Source organism: Gordionus sp. m RMFG-2023, chromosome 2, assembly GCF_954871325.1.
Source record: "Gordionus sp. m RMFG-2023 chromosome 2, tfGorSpeb1-WG-v2, whole genome shotgun sequence".
NCBI classification, from domain to species: domain Eukaryota; kingdom Metazoa; phylum Nematomorpha; class Gordioida; order Chordodea; family Parachordodidae; genus Gordionus; species Gordionus sp. m RMFG-2023.
Genome location: NC_088776.1, coordinates 46,894,912 through 46,917,109, shown reverse-complemented (window position 1 = coordinate 46,917,109; position 22,198 = coordinate 46,894,912). Strand labels below are relative to the sequence as shown.

At 27.0% G+C, this 22,198-nt stretch overlaps 1 protein-coding gene across 2 annotated transcripts in view; it reads right to left on the bottom strand.

Moving 5' to 3' along the window:
- LOC135925443 (glutamate receptor 2-like) overlaps positions 1–14,449 on the bottom strand; it is a 31,565-nt gene extending 17,116 nt beyond the window's left edge. Inside the window, exons 1-3 of one of the 2 annotated variants that reach the window (XM_065460766.1) lie at positions 14,302–14,449; positions 3,513–3,662; positions 2,130–2,423 (exon numbers count right to left, since the gene is read on the bottom strand). In XM_065460766.1, the coding sequence (XP_065316838.1) occupies positions 2,130–2,423; positions 3,513–3,662; positions 14,302–14,383 (526 nt within the window). In that variant the 5' untranslated portion in view covers positions 14,384–14,449. Of the gene's footprint in view, positions 1–2,129; positions 2,424–3,512; positions 3,663–10,296; positions 10,355–14,301 lie in introns of those variants that run through there. The other variant, XM_065460767.1, reaches the window with a different exon arrangement.
- Positions 14,450–22,198: the final 7,749 nt, after the last annotated feature.

Sequence of the window (22,198 nt, the reverse complement as noted above, 5' to 3'; positions counted from 1 at the left end):
CCTGAAAATTTTATTTAAAAAAAATCCGGGCCGTGCCCTGCAAATTGTACCTCTGCAGAGCGCTGTTATTCTTTTTTAAAAAGAGAAAGTTCTCTCAATAGTTTACTAATGGGAAGAGTTGCTAATATGTATATAACCATTTTAATACACTGGGAATATAATCTAAATGTGCTTGAAATAATGCAAAGCATCCATAGCATTTTTTGGGACTATATCAACTATAGTTAATCTTTTAAACATAGTTATTCAGCTAATAAGGCATCATAAGATACTTTAACATTTTCATGATAAAAATCTATCAAATATTTTTTTTCCTATCACCATCTGGAAAAAAGGTTGGGAAGGCTTTTGTGGAAGTAATATCTGCAGATTGGTAAGGCATGATGAATTAAAAACCATTCATCTATTTGGGTTATAAATGTATCTAAGAGAGGGGAAATTTATTTTATAATACTCTTCTGCTGATCCTAAATTAATGTTTTGACGATGAGCTTTTGCTGCAAGTCGAGGGAGACAAATATTAAACAAGTATAGCTCTGCTTTTGACTCAACAATAACATATAAAATATGAAATTCTTCATCAACATTAGCTCTAATTTCCTTGAATTCTAATGCTCTCCGCTATTCTCACATTCCTAATCAAGTCAATGTCATGTTTTTGAAAAGTATTACATAAAATAGTTGTATAATTAAATAATACATTCTAATGAGAAAAAAAATTTAGAATAAGTATGACAATAATTTTCTTGCTTCTGAGAAAATATTTCTTTCAGGCCATTGTGATATTTCAGTAATAGCATTAATAATCGACTCATCTAACTCCATAGAAGCTGTTACTGCTTGATGGTGGAGACTCCATCTCGTTGAACAAGCTTGCGATTTCTTTCTCTCTGTTGGACAAGGAGATCAGAAATAATTATTATTTGCTAGAAATTTGAAAATGGAGGATAAATATTACGCCACTAGAAATTTGAAAATGATAGGTAAATATTACTCCAAGGAAAACTTGAAATCAAAATTAATTGATAAAATAACTTAATAAATGAATGTGATAAATAAATGTATAATTAAATATATATTTAATATGAGGTAGGAATAAATATTAACACATATAAATTAATATAAACAATAATATTTTTGAAAAATATATCAGGCATCTGCATTTTTGGCTTGGGGGGGGGGGAATTTGTCCCTTCGCCACACCTCCCCCCCCCATTCCGCTGCGTACGCGCCTGTCTACACCTCAAAATGCTAATTTAAATCAATCCTTTCCCACTGATTTATCAAATAATACTGGTATGATTCGTGCATGCACCAACCGTTTTCGTCAAAAGTTTAAACACACTTTTACTTCTAAAATTCCTTTAATAACGACGCTTAAAAATATAAATAATTCCCTTTTTTGCCCATCGATCATCATATTTTTCTCTCTGTGATATATGAATAAAAAATTAAGACGATCTTATGAGGTTTGATTAACAAATATGCCTCTTTTTCTCTTAAATTTTAATATTTTTATAAAATATATTAATAAAGTTTATTTAGTACCATATACACAAGCAAACTAATTAACCCTCAAACCCGTCATTCTTGATGGGATATTAGCTAGTTAAATAATAAACGAAGTATATTTAGAAAAAATTAAAATATCTTATTAATCATATCTATGGTAAAATTGATCTGAATTATAATCTAATATAGACCGGTAGCGTTAGTGGGTGGAAGCACAAGGGCTCTAGCCCCATAAAAAATTTTAAAAGCGCCCTGAACATTTTGAATTATTTTAAAAATACCTTTAAAAAGGTCATTTTGAAAATGTTAAAAGGTGTTATATTATTTTAAACAACAATATTTTAGGTTAAAGTATTAGAAGAATAATTTAATAATATCGCAGATTTTTTTTTCTCTCTTTATCACCTAGTATGGTGCTCGACATTTTAAAATGTTGACAGTCAAGAATATCATTAGTCCAACTTACTAACCAGCCTCTAAATTCATAATTCATAAACATACTATAAATGTATTTTACCATTTATGGTCTTATATGATCTTAAATTACAAAGATTTAGATAATGTATGAGATTAGGAAATATACTTATACTAATATAAAATTTTATTAAGATATTTACCTTCATCATCATCATAAAAATATATGAAGCGCTCCCATCTGTAATATCTAATCAAGTCTGCTATCGCGGGTAACAAAAATGGGTGCAAATAAAAGGTAAAATTATTTGTATTGTCGATGGTAGTTTTTTCCTCTTTGTCTACAATATCGTCTTCGCTCCCACTAATTTCAAGTTTGGATTCAAATGATGGTATGTGAAGATGAGAATGAAACGATCTTAATATCTGGAGCGCGTTTTGAGATTTCAGGAGACCTATATGCACACTGAATACTCCATCTTTGAGTAATTGGCATACTTTTTTGTAAAATGATCATATTACATTTTAAGGTATTGATTTCAAAACGTTTAATTTTAAGTTTTTTTACCCACCTTCCCCCACCCAGTTTTTTTAAATTTGCCCGCCCGCCCATTTATCTAATAATTTTGCTTAACCCGTCTGCCCACCCAATGTTAAAAATTATTTTATTGGTTAGTTTGGCTCTTTATTTATTTTAATGTATATTTATAACTATCATATAAAATATGCAATATATTATGAAATAAAAAAAAAGAGCCTGTTCTACTCATTTTGCCCGAAAAATATTCAAAATGCGTCCGTCTATCTCCCGCCCATTGTTTTAAAAATATCTTTTAACCTGCCCGCCATCCTCCCGATGTTTAAAAAAATTTTTAAAAATGGAAGGGTTGCTAAAAATCCGTCCAGTTCAAACCTCTAGTATAGATATTTAATTAAATTTTTAATGTAATCTTAAGTGTCTTAAGATTTAAAGAAATAATAAAATAAAAAATATCTTAGCAGCCCATTGCAGACCTCTAATCTGCACTATATCCAAGAATCGGCTTATAAATGGGAATTTTTTACTTTAATTTATTTTGAATAAGTATTATTTTGTCATAAAATATCTGGTGAAAAAATTGTAACAAAGATTAATTTTTTTCCTTCTCTTACTTAAGATTACTTAAAATAAAATTTATTTAAAAAAAAAAATTATATTATATCTTCTTTTATTCGCATAAAATATGAAAGAAGATATTTTCTTATCTCATAACTAATAATAGGTATCCATCTGACGAAAACAAATACCTTCATCTAGGAATTTCTACTTTGATGGATTTCCCTTTTTGGATAATATGAGTTTGAATTTCCCTTTTTGCTAATTTTGATTAGAATTTTTTTATATTTTGGGGGAAGGGAGGGGGGGGGGGGAGGTTAATATCTTTGGCATGGGGGAGATGGTGTAAAAGTCCTGCTTTCCTTGAAAGAGATTTTGATCAAATACACTTACCTCATCTGCAGTCTTGCTCATTTAAACCAAGGTTTTAATTATGAGAATTTTATTCTAAAGTTTAAATTCAAATATATAATTATTTATCTTTGATAACTTGATACAGTCAAATTATAGGGATCATGAGAGTTTATGATGCGTATTTTAGCCACAAATTTATAAGGGATCTTTTTCATATTGTGTATGGTCAAACCATGTTTCAAAGCGTTCACATCATTTCTGTAGGTCTCTTGATCCAAAATAGCTCCTGCATTTGAAATATTTTATATAATTTTTTTTTTTAAATATATTTTCTGGAAATGACTTGATTCTAACAAAAATGTAACTAATTTATATGCCATGGTTAAATGTTGTGTGATTCATCTATGAAGGTTTATTGTTTAAAATTTTCAGAAAACATTTTTATAGCTTATTAACAGAGTGCCTATTCAAGAAATAAATATAAATGGAATAATATATTTATTTACCAGAACTAGAAACTATTTTAGTCTAAGTTATATTCTATATATTTTTTTAATATTCTTTAATTATTCCTATTTTTTGGGAACTTGTAGTCCCAATTCCGATATTATATAATAAGCTTATTTTAAATATATTATATTTAATGATTGGTGTATAGTCAATTATTATGAATATCGTTATATTATCATAAAAAAAAACATTGTTATATTTTACATTTTTCAACCATAATTTAATTAATATAATATTTATTTTTTTTAAATTTATAAAAATCCAATTTTTAGAATATATCGATTATAAATAATCCTTTTTATTTTTCTTACGAATACAAATATTAAATTATGCAATTCGTGTTGAATATAAATAACATACTATTTGATTCGTTTTTGAAAAGTCTTATTTAAGAGTATATGTTATAATTGTTCTAGAGAATTGGAATAGTACTAAAATAAGTAATATTTTGAGTAAAGACTAAGTTTAAAACCATGCTTTAACCTAGAGCAAAATTCTCTAGTAAAAATAGAAGGTGATTTATGAATATTTTAATAACCCTTTAAAGAATTCATATTAAAAAGAAAGTATTCCATTTTTTTTTCTCTTTAGCTTTCACCTTTTCTGGTGGTAAGCTCCTTCAATATCTCTCTCCACTTTATGTTATTCATACTATCTCGTTTATCTAATATATACTTCTTCATATTGGCTCTAACTTTATGGCCCCATTGAAGTTTTGGCCTTCCTCTTTTACGTTTACTCATCACTTCCAAACTCTCAACCTTATTTTTTATGTAGTTCATAGGCCTTCTCATTGTATGCCCATACCACCTAAGTCTGTTTACCATTATCTTGGTCTTAATGGGCACTACCTTTAAACTTTCTAGTATTCTTGTACTTCGCACCTTATCCTTTCTTGTTACCCCAGCAATCATCCTCAGCATTCTCATCTCCATAGTTTGTAGACTTCTTTTGTCTGATTCTTTGGTTGGCCATGTTTCCGAACTATATAGAATAGTTGGTTGTACTATGGAACTGTAAATTTTTCCCTTCAATTTGTGTGGGATTCTTTTGTCAAAGAGCACTCCAGATAAAGATTTCCACTTTAACCATCCTTGATTAATTTTACTCTTTATCTCTTTCTCTATTGTGCCGTTTGTTTGTATAGTGGAGCCCAAATATTTGCAGCTTTCCATTGCCGATATCTGCCATTCATATCAATGCTCTCTGTTTCATCTCCTCCTATCACCATATATTCCGTCTTTTCTCTATTTACTTTTAGTCCGTACTTTTCTAGGATATTTATCCAGCTTACTAATCTTTCTTTTATTTCAACCTTGGATTCGGCAAGTATCACAATATCATCTGTAAATATCATATTCTACGGGACTGTTTGTGGTATAGACTGTGCTAATACATCTATTACTGTTATGAAGAGAAGTGGGCTGAGAGTTGACCCTTGATGAACTCCCTTGGCTATTGTGAAACCTGTTGAAGTATTGTTGTATGGCCCATATGCATATCCTGTATTATTCTTATATATTTTTCGGGAACCTTTTTGTGGCGTAGCGCCCACCAGATAAGTTTTCTTGGGATTCTATCGAAGGCCTTTTCTAGATCGAGAAAGACCATGTGTAGCTTTCTGTTCTTTTTCCTGTATTTTTTACTCATTTGCCTAATTGCGTGGATAGCATCAGTTGTTGATCTTCCAGGCATAAAGCCAAACTGAGTCTCTTCTATTTCGATTATGTCTCTTAACCTTATTTCTATTATTTTTTCGTAGAGTTTAAGACAGTGTGACATTAGTTTTATGCCCCTGTAATTTTGACAGTTGTTTTGAAGATAGGGACTAGATAGCTCTGCCTCCATTTTTGAGGGATCTCTTCATTTCCCAGTATTTTATTGTACAGATTTGTGAGATGTATTCCATAATCTCCTAGTGCTTTAAGGCTCTCTATTGAAATATCATCGGGACCCCTAGTTTTGTTGTTTTTCATATGCTTGAGGCATGTGATTTTTTCTTGTTCTGTTATTGGTTGTATTAAGTTTTGACATGGGGAGTGTTCGTCTAGATGTAGTATGTGGGGATTAAAGTTGAGAAGCTGAAAATATTCTTTACATCTATTCATTATTTCTTTTTCCTTTATTATTAATTTCCCATCTTTATTTTTGATTACTTTCGGAGCTCCGTTTATATCTAGAATTCTTTTCTCGCTGTTTGGCTAATCTGTATATGTTATTTTGCCCTTCTTTTGTATGTAGTTCTTTATACATGTCATCGTATGCCATAGCTTTGGCCCTAGCCACCGCTTTTGTAGCTATTCTCTTGAATTTTTTGTAATTTGTCTTGTCATCTGGGTTTTTGGACTTGTACCATATTTTATATAGGAATTTTTTTCTCCTTTATAGTGGTTTGTACCTCTTCATTCCACCACCATAGTTCTTTCTATGATTTGTTGCCTCTCCTTGTCAAGCCTAGTGTCGATTTGGCAGTGTCTATTAATCTGGATGAAAGGTCTGTCCACATTTTTCCACTGACTTGTGAGGAATCTATTGTATCAATGTTTGTATTGATTGCAAAGGCCTCTGTCATTGTTTTTAATTTACCCCATTTGATGCATGGTTCAAGTTTTATCTTATTTTGAGTGGATTTATTTGAGATGTGTAAATCCATGACTAGTAGCTTGTGTTGCGCGGCAATATCTTCTCCTGGGATGACTTTGCAGTCTATTACATCTTTTAATTTTCTGCGAGAGATTAGCATGCAATCTATCTGTGTTTTCCTTGTACCACTTTCGTATGTTATTAAATGACTGTGTTTTTTCCTATAGTAGGTTGGTCAAGGCAAGGTCGAAGTACGTGCTCTCCTTCATCATTTCTTTCTCCATATCCAAAACCACCATGATGCCTTTTGTAGCTATCTCTTGCTTTTCCCACATGCGCATTTAAGTCACCACCAATTATGACTAGGTCATCCTTAGGTATTTCCATTACAGCTTCATCAAGGATAGCTCTAAAGTCATCTTTCTCTTCTTCCTTGCAACCCGTTTGAGGAGCATTTAATTACCTTTACAGTTACTCAATAATATATTATAAATATAACTCTTCATTTAATCCAATTATTTATTACATAATATATTTTAAATAATTGCTATTTATAAAAAAAAATTTGCACACGAATTAAAATATATATATTTAGTATAATAAATAATAATTATGAATAACAAGATATCTAAAACATAATATTATAGAAATAAGAATTTTTTAAATGTATAGAAAAGATAATGGAACTTATACAGTGTTGTGATGATTTAATGAAACATATTGACGATTAAATTAAAACTCATCCATATATATTCTCTTTGCCAAAAAAATTAAAATAACAAAAGGAGTAATAAAAGAATTTTCAATAATGCTTTGTCATTATTTTAATTATTTTTCTAAGAAAATAATTTTATATGGATGGGTTTTAATTTAATCGTCAATATGTTTCATTAAATCATCACAACACTATATTTTAATTAATAGAATAAAATTCAAAGTAAGGGGAATATATTTAACAAATACGCGGTATTAATTTCATAAAGGTTAATCAAATTCGGGCAGCAATTGATGAATAAGTTTTACCCATTCTCATTTTAAAATAGTGGTTGAACAATTAAAAATCTATTGAAAATCTCAACAGCATGAAAATGGATATCGGTTTTCTATAACATTATATTAATAAAAAAAATTCAAGGAAAAGGATATTTCCTAACTCTATTCACAACAATATGTAAAGAGAAACGATTTTTCAAATATTATAAATATGATTATTACCTCTATCTATAATATCAAAAAGTTAATATTGTCTTAAAAAACATGTTTATATTTGATCACATGATATTTGTGTTGATAAACCCCCAACTCTAAATAATTCCACATGTATATTAAATTAAAAGATGATGTTTATCATGATAGTTTTATAGTTAATCTTTTATGATAAGATTTCCTTTCTTTTGTGTGTGATTGCATTAACATATATATTGATAAAATTAATTCTTTACGGACACTATTTAATGAAATCTATAAAATAAAATATGTTTTTTAATGAATTTTAAGTTAGGGCTTAATTTTTTATAGTTTTTATGAGAGAACAATAAAAAAATAATAAAGCAAACTAATATTATGTAAAATAAAATATATTATATTATTTGTATCTATACTTTTAGACCATATTATATTAAATATTAGATTAGTTAAATATGCAGATTATAAATAAGATTTTAAGTATGGGGTTCAGGCACTCATATTTTTATAGGAGATTCTGAATTGATAGGTAGTACATAATTATTTTCCCCATATTGTAAATTCAAAACTAGAAAAAGCCGTTATAATCACCTGATTTATATAAATATCTTTTTGGCCTATTTCTAATACAACCCTATATATGTTACAGGGTTAAAATTTGAAAATTTCATCCGATGTAAAATAATCCCAAACTATATCAGCCTTCAAATTTGAGCATAGTAAAAATTTTGTATTTTCTAGCCAGTGTCTACATGATTAAAGCCACATACCCTAATTATTTTTCAGTGGGGAGTAAGGAAAAACATACTTTAAGAATGGGAAGTACCTAGACTTGTGGTTCCCAATCTTTTAAAGACACTTCTACTCGTATATTTGAAAAAGAATTGTAGGTTTTATCAAAAACACTATGTCTCTGAAAAAGGCCAGAGATCATAATGTGTAGAGTTTTTGATCAAGCCCGGGCCAGGCTTGCAGTAAATAAGGCTCTGCCCGGCCTATATTGAATTTTTTAAACAGATTCCCCAAGATCGGCCCAGAATAAATTCCAAAAGATTTGCCCAAGCCAATATCCGAAAATACAATGAAAATAAACAACATTTCAGTGCATTTAACAATCCTATTTTTGCAAAGCTGAAATTCATAAATTAGAAGAAGAAAATAATTGCAATATATTTTTAAGTTAACAACTACTGTTTTAAATAAACTAAATTTAAATAAAAAAAATTTAGGTAACCAGCCCATTAAAATAAACCCATGCCTGAAATATAAAATGAGCCGCGGGCTGGTCCGGCCCATGAAGGTTTCTAATTTGTTCCTTCCGAATATATGGATTTACCTCATATTTCCATATCCAAATGAAATCCTTCGATGATATATATTTTTTTTTATCAATTCATTAAGATGCCCCAAGATCAGCCATAATTTTTAGTTTAAATTTATGATACAAGATATATCTGTCATTATTCCGGGTAACTCAAAAAGTCGGGTTTTGAAATCTTTATAACACTAAAAACGTCACTAGTTTTTTTTAAAAATAAAATTTGGTATATTATAAAATATATGAAACTTTTAAAATACTCAATTTTTTTTGTGAATTTAAGTGGTGTTTTATAAAATTGAGATAAAAAATCCTAAATGTGACAAAAATTAAAAAGAGACCTAAATATTTTTCTTAAAAAACAGTCTAGACGTGTTTTCAACATTTTACCTTAAATAAATTATAACACAAAATATTTTGGTTATTAAACAAATCTGATCATAAATCTTTTAATTAAAACCTAACAAAATCAAACAGTAATTTTATTAATTAAAATGTTATCAAAAGAAGATCTTATACTGATAAATTATGTTTTCTTTAATTCGCAAAGGAATAAATTCTGTTGTTTATATCAATCACTTAATTTGCCCTTATTGGCCAATTACAGATACTCCTAATACATGACAACGCTATAGGGCTTTATCCATATAAAAAATTTTGTCTGCCAATTACCCACGATTTAAAAAAATCCGTGCCTAGATTGTCATGTGTGGGAAAATTAATGACTTTAATTTATAATAGTCTATCTCTTGGATCTTAGACGAACTTGAAATAAAAATTTATAAAATTTAACCTTAATTTCGTTAAAAAAATTAATTTAATTCTTTCAGTGGAAGAATTAGAATTTATTTATATTTAGTGTAATTATTTGAAATTTCTCTATTATTTTAAAGTTTTTATCAAGGGTTTCATATTTTAATAGAACACAATTTATAGCAGAGATATGTATTTTTCTGCTCAAATACGATATCGTTTTCTTTAATCATTTTTAATCAATTTTCCTATTTCGAGATCTTCAATCGATTTCTGTTTAAGTAAAAATATTACCCCAAATCGACAATTAAAACTAGAAATTGTTAGCAAAATGTCATTTCTCTTAAAGAGCAAGGTGGGCAAGCCCATTCCAATTCCATTAACTTGAGGCCTGAATCTGATTATTTCTTATGGCAGTTAATGCATTCCACATAATTTGCTATTAAACATTCCCCTTTTAGTTCTGAAATTTATGATATCACTTAAAATATTTTGACAACACCTTGTAAGATGCCTAATTCTTGTATTATATCACATACTTAATTGAATTCATGACTAGTAAGATGTTTACCCTTGATATTAAGGACCCAATAAATAAGAAGCATTTTGATCATTTGTGTTTATATCGTTTTTTCCTTTTTCAAATATATTTTCATTTTTTTCTTCTTAGAGTATTTGACCCGATCAATACCGATTTGCCAACCCTGATTTAAACATTATGAATTTATATATTTTATAAATAATTAAATTTTATATAATATATTAAAGTTTTTATATATTAATGGTATTTATTTATACTAAATTAAATATCAAATTAAATTTATTTAAAAAAAAAATTACATAATTCCTTTTTTTGAAGATGAACTTGAACGTGAACGCCTTCGATTTTTTAGATACGTTTACAGCACTATTCATTAGTGTTATATGGAACAAGAATAGAAAATTAAATTTAATAATTTATCAAAATTACGCCAATAAAATATTCTTTGAAGTGACTTCTCTAAAAAAGCTTTTTTTTCACACATTTTATAATGAAACCTGTGCTCTGATATTTTTTTTGTTATAGAAAGAAACATAAGTTTATTATTTAATACATCATAGATATTTCGGATTTTAATTAAATTCGCTTGTATGTAAATATTGCTAAAAGCCATATCTTCTTTACACCCTTTGGATTTGAATTAACGAAAGTTTAATAAAGGATAATGATATTTTTAAAAGATTTGATTTGATGATAATGCTTTTATTCATTATTTATAAAATATGTTTAAGGGGTAATTTATTTATATATATATATAAATATCTAATCCTCCAACCTTTTATAAAAAACAAATTTATTTTACTACTGCTCATTATCTTGTAAAATTTAATTGTCTATTTGTAAACATTGAGTCTCTTAACAATTTCAAGAGTTCAACGGTTTTAATATAGGGCGTATTCTGCATTCTAGACTAGAAGTTTGCAAAGTCCAGTTCGGCGAGCCTAGGCCCTTTAGGAGTTTTTGCATAAGTTGTCCGATCTGGCCCATATTGAAAAAACTTTCACCGGAAGCTAGGGGGACAAAGATTTGTATTTATATATTGAAAGATAAGATTAATAGGTTGTTAATTTATTTTATTATTTTATCATATTCTTTATTTAGGAAAAATTAAAGGATTTTGTTTCAGGTTAAATCTCAATATCAATCTCTCATAAAGTGAGATGACAGATGGGAACATATTGATTAACAATAAATATCTAGGCAGACTTCCACAATTTATTTTAGTAAGGACAGCTTTATCTAAATAAAATCGTATCATGACTGATATGAAATACATATTTTAAAATATATTTCAAGTCTAACAATGATACCTCTTCTCATTCAGTGGAATTCTTCCCTATCGTAGAACTGATAACATCAACAAATTTTTAAAAAAATAGTTATTACAAAATATGTGAGGAAAAATAGCTTTGACAAATATTTCATATCTTTATTTAATCTTTTATTGTAGAGATCCATTTTAATTAAATAAATTGTTTTTCAACTATTTTTTGCCCAAATTAATATTCCTATTTTTTTTTGAGATAATTTAAGATTCAGGTGATATATATTATTAGTCCCAAATTTTTCCCTCTTTTGGTGGATAGCGTAATAGTGTGCTCCTTTCGTAAATCGTAGGTACTTTTCGTGCATTGATTCAATAACATTAATTCAATAACATTAATTCAATAACATTAATTCAAATTTGACTCCATGAGTATAACTTATTTTATAATGTTTTTAGCAAATTAAATCTAAAACTACAAAGCTACCTAAACATAATAATTTATCCCAAAATTCGTATTTGATCAGTATAATAGGGGAAAGCAATAAATCCTGTTTTGGCTAAAATGTAAAAAAAACATTATTTTGTTAGTTGACATTAATATGATTATAGAAGAATAATCGTTAATATAATATTTTATTTATTATTAAAAAAATAACACCAAATATTTTTGATACGGCTTTAAAACATCTAATGTATTGTTTGTTCTTCATGCTATTTTGTTTTAACGAAATTATTAGATAAAAAAGTCAAAATATTAAATGTGTTTTAAAACTTATCTCAAAAGTAGATAATAGATAAAATACAAAAAAAATTCTAGAAATTTTATAGAATGAAAAAAAAATGTTAAGAAGGATTAAGGATTTTTGAGGCATCAACAGCCTAGCTTTATTAATATTATCATTTTAAAAAAACTTGCTATTATAATATAAATAATCTGGATATCTGATGATAGTACTAAAAAATGATAATACCCACCTCCCCCCTCCTTCTCTAATAATCATAAGTGTTATTTAAAAATTATTATCTCTATTATCAAAAGATTAGGAATATAATATACAAAATATATAATAAAATATAATTTAATTATATGAAAGTTTTTTGAAGGTTTGCCGAATTAGAAGAGTATTGGTTTGGTATTATATAGTTGTATACCGTATGAATTTTAAAGAGCGAAATCTTTAAAAAAAATATTGAAATAATTTTTTATAAAATTAGCATAATTTATGAATGTAGCTATCAGGCTTTGTTTTCAATTGGCAAATTGCTTTAAATTCCTATATGAATCTTAAGCCGGTTAATGTTAGTTATCACATAATCAATATATGACAGAAATATGTTTTCTAGATAATAATAAAAAGGCTTTATCTGGCAGCAAAATCGTCGAACTTAATAATCTAAACTGTTGGGCTCATCTTTATCTAACATTTCTCTATTCGAAGAATCTCTATAAAATATAATTACGTTTTTTTGTTTTAACATGTATTTTAAAAAAAAATTTATGAAAAATAAATTTAAATTGATATCGCAAAAAAAATATATTTAAATAAAAAAAAAATTACTGACAATATATTGAGCTTAGATCATATCAGATTATCTATATAATTCATAAATTCTTACATGTTCCTAAAATATTACATCTTTCGTGCATCTTCTTTTTTTTAATTAAAGAATTTATCGAACGTTTGGAGTTCTTCTTTAAAGTCTTTTTGGGGAAATTTTTTAATTTTAAGATTAGCCCAACTTCCTAATAGACCTAATATCTCCTTATACCCTGTCATTCTCATCTTGTTTCTTCCCCACTATTGAACAACTCGTTAATATCCAGCTTAATTCCCCTAATGATAGCATGCTAGATCAGGCCATTGCATTGTTGGAAAATATTTTAACAGATAAATTTCCCTATAGAATAAATCATAAAATATTTTTTTACTCTTAATTTCAAAATTCTTTTTATTTTATCCACATCTTCTCCCCTTAAAGACATCCAACTCTCAAAATAATGATAAAATAGGCAGACATGATTGGTTGAAAGATTTGCCTATTAAAATCTTAGGAAACTTCTTAACTAATGAACAACTAAAAGTTACCCTAAGCAATAGACTTAGTTGCCACATAGTTCAACCTCATAGTTGCCTTGAATTATTACCTTGCCCTAAGGGTTGTTAAAAAGCCCGATTCGGGTTGATTTTTAAAAACGACCAGATTACAGTTAAAATAATATATTATGCAAACCTCGAGATTTGGCAGAGAAAGTCCAAACCTTTCTGCTACTTATAAGCAAAATTACCAGGCCTACATTATTTTGGAATAATCTTAATCGAGTCGTTTTTAAAAATCGACCCGAATCGGACTTCTTAACACTAGATCTCAGGAAGTTTTTTTTTCAAAAACCTATAAGTCTGCAGCTATGAATAAATGCAATGTTGAATATTTTAGTAAATATTACCACAAAGTCTGAATTTCTTATTTCATTCATACAGTTATTTTATAATTTAAGTCTTCTGTTCTAGTGCACACTTTTTGAAATCGTAAATTGGGAAATATTATAAGTCTATTTTTAAAGGTATTGATAGTTCATTTTATAATATCCATTATTTAAATAATTTATAAAAGCAAGTAATAGGGATTTAATAATCAAAATTGACTGTTTTTTTAAGATTGATAAGATATATATATCATTAAGGAATGTTTGATGAAACATTTTCTCAAAAGTTAAATTCAAGGAATATATTCAGCACAATGATTTTTATGGATTATTAATGTGTTACCTATAGGAATCTTGTACGGAATATTGAATGAATAAAATTGAATATTTAATAATATAAGAATTAACAGGAATATATAACACATTCACAATTTTTTTTATGAGAATGGTTATATTTTTGCTATAAGAAAATATTATTACGAAAAAATTGAAAAAATATTATTTTTTAAGCAATTATTTTTAAATAAAGTGTGGAAAAATAATTTTTGTCAAATTTTTTTTAATTATATTATCAAAATCAATTTATATGTATGAATTGGTAATTAAATTGAAAACGATAAAAAAATTACAAGTATATATATATAAAAAAATTTTTTAATATAAAAAAGATTAAAATGATATAAAAATATGATATAATAAATATTTTTAAATTTAAGTTCGTTAATAACTTGAATGGTTCGACAGAATATCTCTCAAGAAAAATTTTTTAAAGCTAATTTTAAGTAAGGGTTAGGTTATTAAAAAAATTAATGGTTAGAGTCAAATTAAAATATAAAATTTAGATGTTTACTGATAGTTTTGTATAATAACAAATATTATATACTAGTCTCTATAAATCAGAGACATTCAAATACCTGAGTTCTGAAATAAAGAGAAACAAAGTTTGAGTCTCACTATGACAATTATAAAGTGGATAGTGTGAGCTACAATGAGGATTTTGTTTATGATGCTAGAGTATTCAAAATCTTGTATTTCATTAGGCATAGATGGGTAAAGTTACATGTAGCATTATGTAATTAATTTTCCCATTTTAATAATACAATGAAGCATCTACAACAGCTATAATTGTGTAACGTAAGGTTTATTTTTCGTTACTTTTTTAAGCATTTTTACAATTTTTTAAAAATAAAAATAATATTTTAACATAAAAATGCCTGATTATAATGGTTGACGGGAAACATGGATTCCAGGATTTAATGATTTTGTTTACTATTTTCTTAAATTATGGTAACCATACAGAAGAAGACGACAATATCATGAAAGAAGATAAACTCAATATTATAGATCATAGGGTTTCTGAAGATTCGGGATTTTGAGATTTGATGGATTCATATCCTAAAATAAAAACGGCTATTCTTCTTTTATTTAAATTTATTAATATTATTACTTTTTTCATTAAAATAATATGGCTTAATTTATTTACACACATTTATTAGGTGATTGTTTTGATTCAATATATTAAATAGATTTAAAAATTTTTTAAAAAATTATTTATTTTTTTCATTTCAAAATAAACAATAAAATTTAAAGATTCAAAGGATAATTTAAATCCAATTTTGGCGGAGAAGTTTTCACACACATATAGTGCATCTTGCTATTTCTGAAGATTCTCCGTACTCTTTGGAGTATTTTAGAACAAAGTGAACTCCTGTTTAAATTGCTTAAATCACGTTTTTTCCCTTATAACTCGTCCTTCAACTTTTACTATCCTTCAAACAGGAGAAAAAATCAAAATCATTAGTTTTTTTATCAAATGGTGTCTGGGAGAATTTCGATCAACTTTTTTAAAATTTATTATGCAACAAGATTAATTTGACAAATTATTATCCTTTGTTTGGAAATAAGTAAATTAGCTGGAAACATGCCTAGAAAATCTCTTTGAAATAACATTCTGTCTAGTGTAGTTAAACTACCTAACTTTTGTCAACTATAAAACCATGTATTGAATCAAAAATCTTCCAATCAATCTTCAAGTTGAGACTCAACTTAGAAGCTTAATTTATTTTTTTAGGTTAAAAGCTTGACTAAGCCACAATAGAGATGGTCAAAGTTAGGTAATTTAACAACACTAGTTCTGTCTGGAAATTGCCTTATATGCTGTTTTTTTAGACTTTGCAGAGAAATCAAACAATAAAAATTTTTATCGCATTTTTACATGCTCCAAATATCAATAGCCTGATCATTAATTTTTTTTTGAGACATCGGTGGTAACTTACCCGTTATCTTTATTCTATAAGTATCTTTAACCGTTAACTTTCTTAAGTAACGTGTGCAACTCTACCATTAGGAACCCACATATTGACAAATAGTCCAAGACGAAGTGATTACGTTGAAAAAATGGTTGGGAAATACCTAATTCAGAGAAAAGGAAAGGCTGCAAGAATCGAAACTAAAATGGTAGCATGTAATCCATAGGAATATAAACATTTATATGTTGAATTGGCATAAATGCAAAGAGAATATATAATTTAAACTACGAGAAATGGTAAAAATAGCTGATGATATTTCGTGATTGATTTTTAGATTCCGAATTTGGTTAATTATATTTTTTTATTCAAAGATTTAGTTATTCTTTTCTCTATTTAGCAAATAATTTTTTAATTTTTTATTCCATAAATTTAAACTAATCTCTCTTAATCCATCTCCACGATATATTATATATTAGGTTCCATAGCAAAATATATCTCAAGTTTACTTTAAAATAATATCAAAATTATCATTTTGTTTTTTTTGAATAATATTTGTGTTAAAATTATTAATGAAATAAAATCAACTTTTTCACTTCACCTCATAATCCTTAGATAAATAATATGATAACATTATACCAATATGATGATTAGATAAATAATTTATTACTTTTTTTGTAAATATCTAGATAAATTAAATAATTTTTTTAAATCACAAATTTTGTTGGGGACGAACGGAAATGGGGGGGGGGGGGAGGGTAGTTATTTTGGGAATTGGAGCCGAGAAATTTATATCGTGAAATAAACTTACCAAATAAAATAAGTTATAATTATTAAACGACCATATTCAATTTATTAAAATGCTTATTTTTGGAAAAATATTTTTTTCAAAAGATATACTATCAATAATAAAATAATTTTCGTGATATGATTAATTTTTTTAGAAATATTTTTGTTATTTAAGAAATATTAAAATATTAAATATAAATTAAAGTGAATTTATCAACGAACTAAATTGACCCCATGATATTAATTTGCCTTCCTATCCTATTAAAAATTATGGTAGTTATTTAGAAATTTAGGTACCTATTATACTAATATTATAGTAAATATATAAAATATTTTCTTTTTTTTGATGTAGCAAAACGTTTTTTTACTATTATAAAAAATTTACAAATTATACGACCCTTTCCAATGGCGATACTAGGGGAGGGAAGGGTCATAGAGAGAACTTCGTTCAAAAATATGAAAAATATAAATCTTTCTGATTTTTTAGAACCCACCCACCCCCACCCAACTAAAAAAAGGGTTTTAGAATCTTTTTTATCCAATTAATAATTTAATTGCAAAATAAAATTTTAAAAAAGAATTCTATTAGGTGAGTTTGAAAATAATTTAACACATAAATGTTTTCTCTGCCAATTATTCAAAACTACCTCAAGGAAAAAAAAACTAAAACGAGTTAATTTTAATTTGTAAATATTTCAAATTAAATCAGCAAATAATGATATAAGCTTCCAGATCCCATTGCAATTACAAATCAGAATCTTCTGAATAATTCCTACACTAATATAATTAATCATGATTCTTTCATTTGATTAATGTTAGATTTTACCGGATATACCTACCTAAAAACTTTAAAAAAAAATTGATTATTAAGAAATATTATCATGTTTAAAAGAAGTGACCCTTTTTAATAAAGTGTCCCTGGCAATATTCGTTATTTATCAATAAAATCACATGATAATCAAAGATGAGAATATAATTTCTAATTTTAAAACTTCACTGATTAACGCCTGTTTACACGCAGTTAATGGTGGTGATACTTGTGATATCAGTTCATATGAGGAAATTTGTATTTGCATTAATGTCAAAGAAAACAGTTCAGGTGAAGTGATACTAATTCATCTTAACTAATAAATATACTTTTATAAAAACCTTTTAATAGGGACGTGTGTGGCATTCCTACAATGGCGTAATTGTGATACCATCTTTCGCGACTATTTGCAACCGCAATTTAATTTTGCTGTCCACAAGCTAAATTTGTTACTAATATCAGCGTTCAATTGTGTGCCCTAAGCCAAATTTTTTTTAAAATGTTCTTAAAAACTTAACATTATATATTTATCTTTTTGTTTATTGTTTTGCGACTATAAATTAATATAAGGGAAAATTTTTATGTTAACTTTCTTTTTATTAAATAATAATAGATAAAAATTAGTTTAATAAAATTTATTCTTGTTTAAATTATATTCAAATGTTTTTTTATATGTAATTAACCAACCTTTATATAAATATATATATACTGATAAATTGTGATGACCATTATTATTTTATTACTACTTAAATTAATATATTTAATTCTTGTCTAACTCAATCCTCTTAAAATCCCTAAAAAAAATTTTTCCTACATTTATTATTCGTCTTAATAAATTTGGAAAACTAATTCTAATTTTTGTTTAAGGTATGAAGTGAGGTATTTTTGTTCCCGACAACAACCTACAATTTATTGTTCACATTGGGCGATGCCAACGAATCGTAGGCTTTTTGAAACAGGGTGAAAGAGCGTTGATATGGTTTTTAAAAAAAAATACTTTTAACTAATTTAACAATAATTTTCAAATTTTGTAATCTTTTATAGAAAATATTTTTAATTCAATAAACTTATCATTTGAATACGAACTCTAATTCAATTATTTTACTTGAATTGGGCATATTATATTATCACATATATTTATATTATATCACTTAATAAAAAATAAAAATTATTTTTTCGATTTTGAAAACCTTAAATTCTTCGAATCTAAAATTTTTTTCTTACATAGTAAATTTTTGATTAATATTTTCATAGGCCTGGTTACGATATAAATAAACAATGCTGTTTTTAAAAAAGAATTGATTCGATAAGAAAGGCCCCTTAATTTGATGATATAATAATAAATGGAATATTTTCAAACATTTTCCATATATTTAATTTATCTTTATTTAAAAAATTAATAACCCACTTATAGTGTTGAGAATATGGTTTAATAAGGAAGTAGACTGATTGATGGCCGAACTACTACTTTGAGATGATAACGTAGAATACACTATTATAATCTAGGGAATCTATTCATTTTGAATAGCAATTCCGATGATGAAATAACAAGAGATTACAACTTTCAAATGGTCACAAATTTTATTAAAAACTCTACTTTATGATATGGAAAAATAATTCTATAAATAAAATCCATAATTAGATAGAAAACATCTATTTTTTATTGGATGTCTGCTTTGGTTTGTTATTTTTATTTCTTATATTTATTTTCCAGGTACTCAACATCATATTCTTAAATAAAATCAAAATTAACTTAACCAAACCCATCCCTGAAAACCCTTTTTAATGATAAAAGTTACACGCATTTTTACATCTATTTAATTATTTCCCGTGTGAGTTTTATAGCCTGAAATTAGTCTTAATGCACGTACAGGTAACTGTCGCCTCCCCAAAAACTGTGGGTGGTCTTTTCTAATGACATTCCCTAAAAATTTAAACCCAAATAGATGGGAATGATATAGTCCAAACATAGTTTGGTTGTTTCAAATTAAAAACAAATAGGGTACGAATTCTTAATGGGATTCTATATTTTATTAACATGTATTTGGTATATTCAATAAAATGGCATTTTTTAAATAAAAAATCATATTTAAAATGGTAGCTAGGGCACTTACAACATGGGGGAAGAGGTATGATGTAAGACCGGAGGAGGTAATAGGTAATAGAAGGAAGGATAAACTAGGTAAGTAGGAAATAAGTTGTAGGGAAATTGGGGAAGAGGAAAATATCATCACTAACCTAAGTGGGTGCAAAGTGCCTGGGTATGATTTTTTTCAATAATAGGGCATTCGAATAAGGTGCTACATTTAAAAAACATTGCTAAATATATTTAATTATATTAATATTTAAATTGATGATTAATAGATTATTAAAGAGCATCTAAGGCATTTCAAAGTATTTTTGCTGGTTAATGTATAATCTATTTTTTTAAAGTATTCACATAAGATCATGTTTAAATGAGTTTCAGAAAAATGACCTTGGAATTATATATTTGTATTATTGAGCCCTCTGACACGGAGATAGTATGAATCAATTAAGTCATTTAAATCTCGGAGAGGGGGTGGGTTCAGAGAGATACCCACTTGGTATTCATATAAAAATTGAAATATTTTAATTTTAGTCGTCAAAGAGGCCTCATCATTGACTTAATAGAGAGCTCTGCGTATTATTCATAATCATATTGATATTCAATCTCATTTTTAGAGATAATACCCAGAATAAGTCAAAAAAAAATTAAATGATCAATGTGACCCTTATTAACACGCTTTTTTAAAAGATATTAATCATAATTAAATTAAATACCCTGAAAGGATAAATTTAATATAAAATACATTATGATATCATATTAAGGGGTAAAACAAAAAAAAATTAAACTAAAAAAAATGAAATTTAATTTTTTTTATTTGATCTTTTAATATAATCTAATTTAATATCAATTTATATCCGAAAAGTTTCCACTTGTTTTTTTTTTCATTTTAAAAATATTGCTACAACTAAGGAATACGTATCACCTCATCTTCCCATGTTAAAATAATTAAGAAAAGAAGATATGAATGACTACAAATGAGTTGATTTTTTGATATCTCTAATATAATAAAATAAGTGATTTTATACTAAATTGATCGATAGTTTAACTTTACCCAATTTATAAATATATATTTTTTTTAAATAATTTTTTTTAGAAAAGTAGTAATAATCAAACCTAATACAGTATATTACCCATTTACAACAATCCTGTCTATAATTTTTCTCGCTTTTCGTTATCTATAACTCTTTGGTCATTCATTTAAGCATAGTGGTCATTAATTCTCTTTGAACATGTGAATTTTAATTTTCGTATCACTTCGATCTCTCTAGCTCTATTCTCAGAGTCTACATAAACGGAGAGGGGGGGGGGGGGTAGGAACATCTTGCATCCTATTTTTTTGAGGGGGTTACGTGTAAGGCAGCTTTAATGGGGGTAAAATAAATTTTTTGGGGGTCTATTAAATTTTGAGATCAAATAGGACAAAATTTATTGCTGTAAAAATTAATACTTTTATTATTATAATACAATTCAACCAAATCTATATATTGCAAACAATCATAGACATTATTTTCCAAATAAAACTTTCTGCTATCCTTTCAAATGTAATTTAAATGCTTCGATATTTTCAGCAAGCTCATAATGCTATAATAATAAATTCATTGTAAATGAAGGGAGTTTTAATTGAATTTATTATCTAAAAAATAACTCCTCTATATTCACATAATGTCGATAGTTGATAGTATAGATAAAATTATTTAAATAATTCTTTTAAAATTAAAGACTATCATTATAATTAAAAAAGTGAAATTAAAAACATCGCCGCCGAAGGTGGCAGTAATTTTTTAGGGGGGTAGGTATAGGTTTTTTAGGGGAGTTTGCATCCAGTGAAAATCCTGTCATGTAGACGCTGTCTATTCTTAACATCGTCAAAATCCTTTGAAGTTCATTTTTAACTGATACCTCTATTGTCCGTTTTTTCCTATCTCTAACGGTTCCACCCTTTCCTTGATATATTCTCTTCTTCTTTGTGTCTATCCAAAACTACTTTGTCTAGTCTCCCTTTTATATGATGTATTTATTCCTACGATGATTTTTTTTAGATTTTCCTAAAATCTACTTTATAAATTTTATTTCTATTATACCCACCTCTTTTTCCTAACTCATCTTGATAGCCCAACATTCTAATCCATACAAACCACCGTCTCCGCTGCAGCGGCTTTTATCACGGCGGGGATAAGGTTAGTAATATCAGTGAAGTTCTCAGAGGTACTGGGTAAAACGCACGATTATTCATTTTGTAAAATTTACAGGGAGTTAATTTCTTGGTAATCTCAATTATTTGCTAAATGTTACAATATGATGCTAGTTA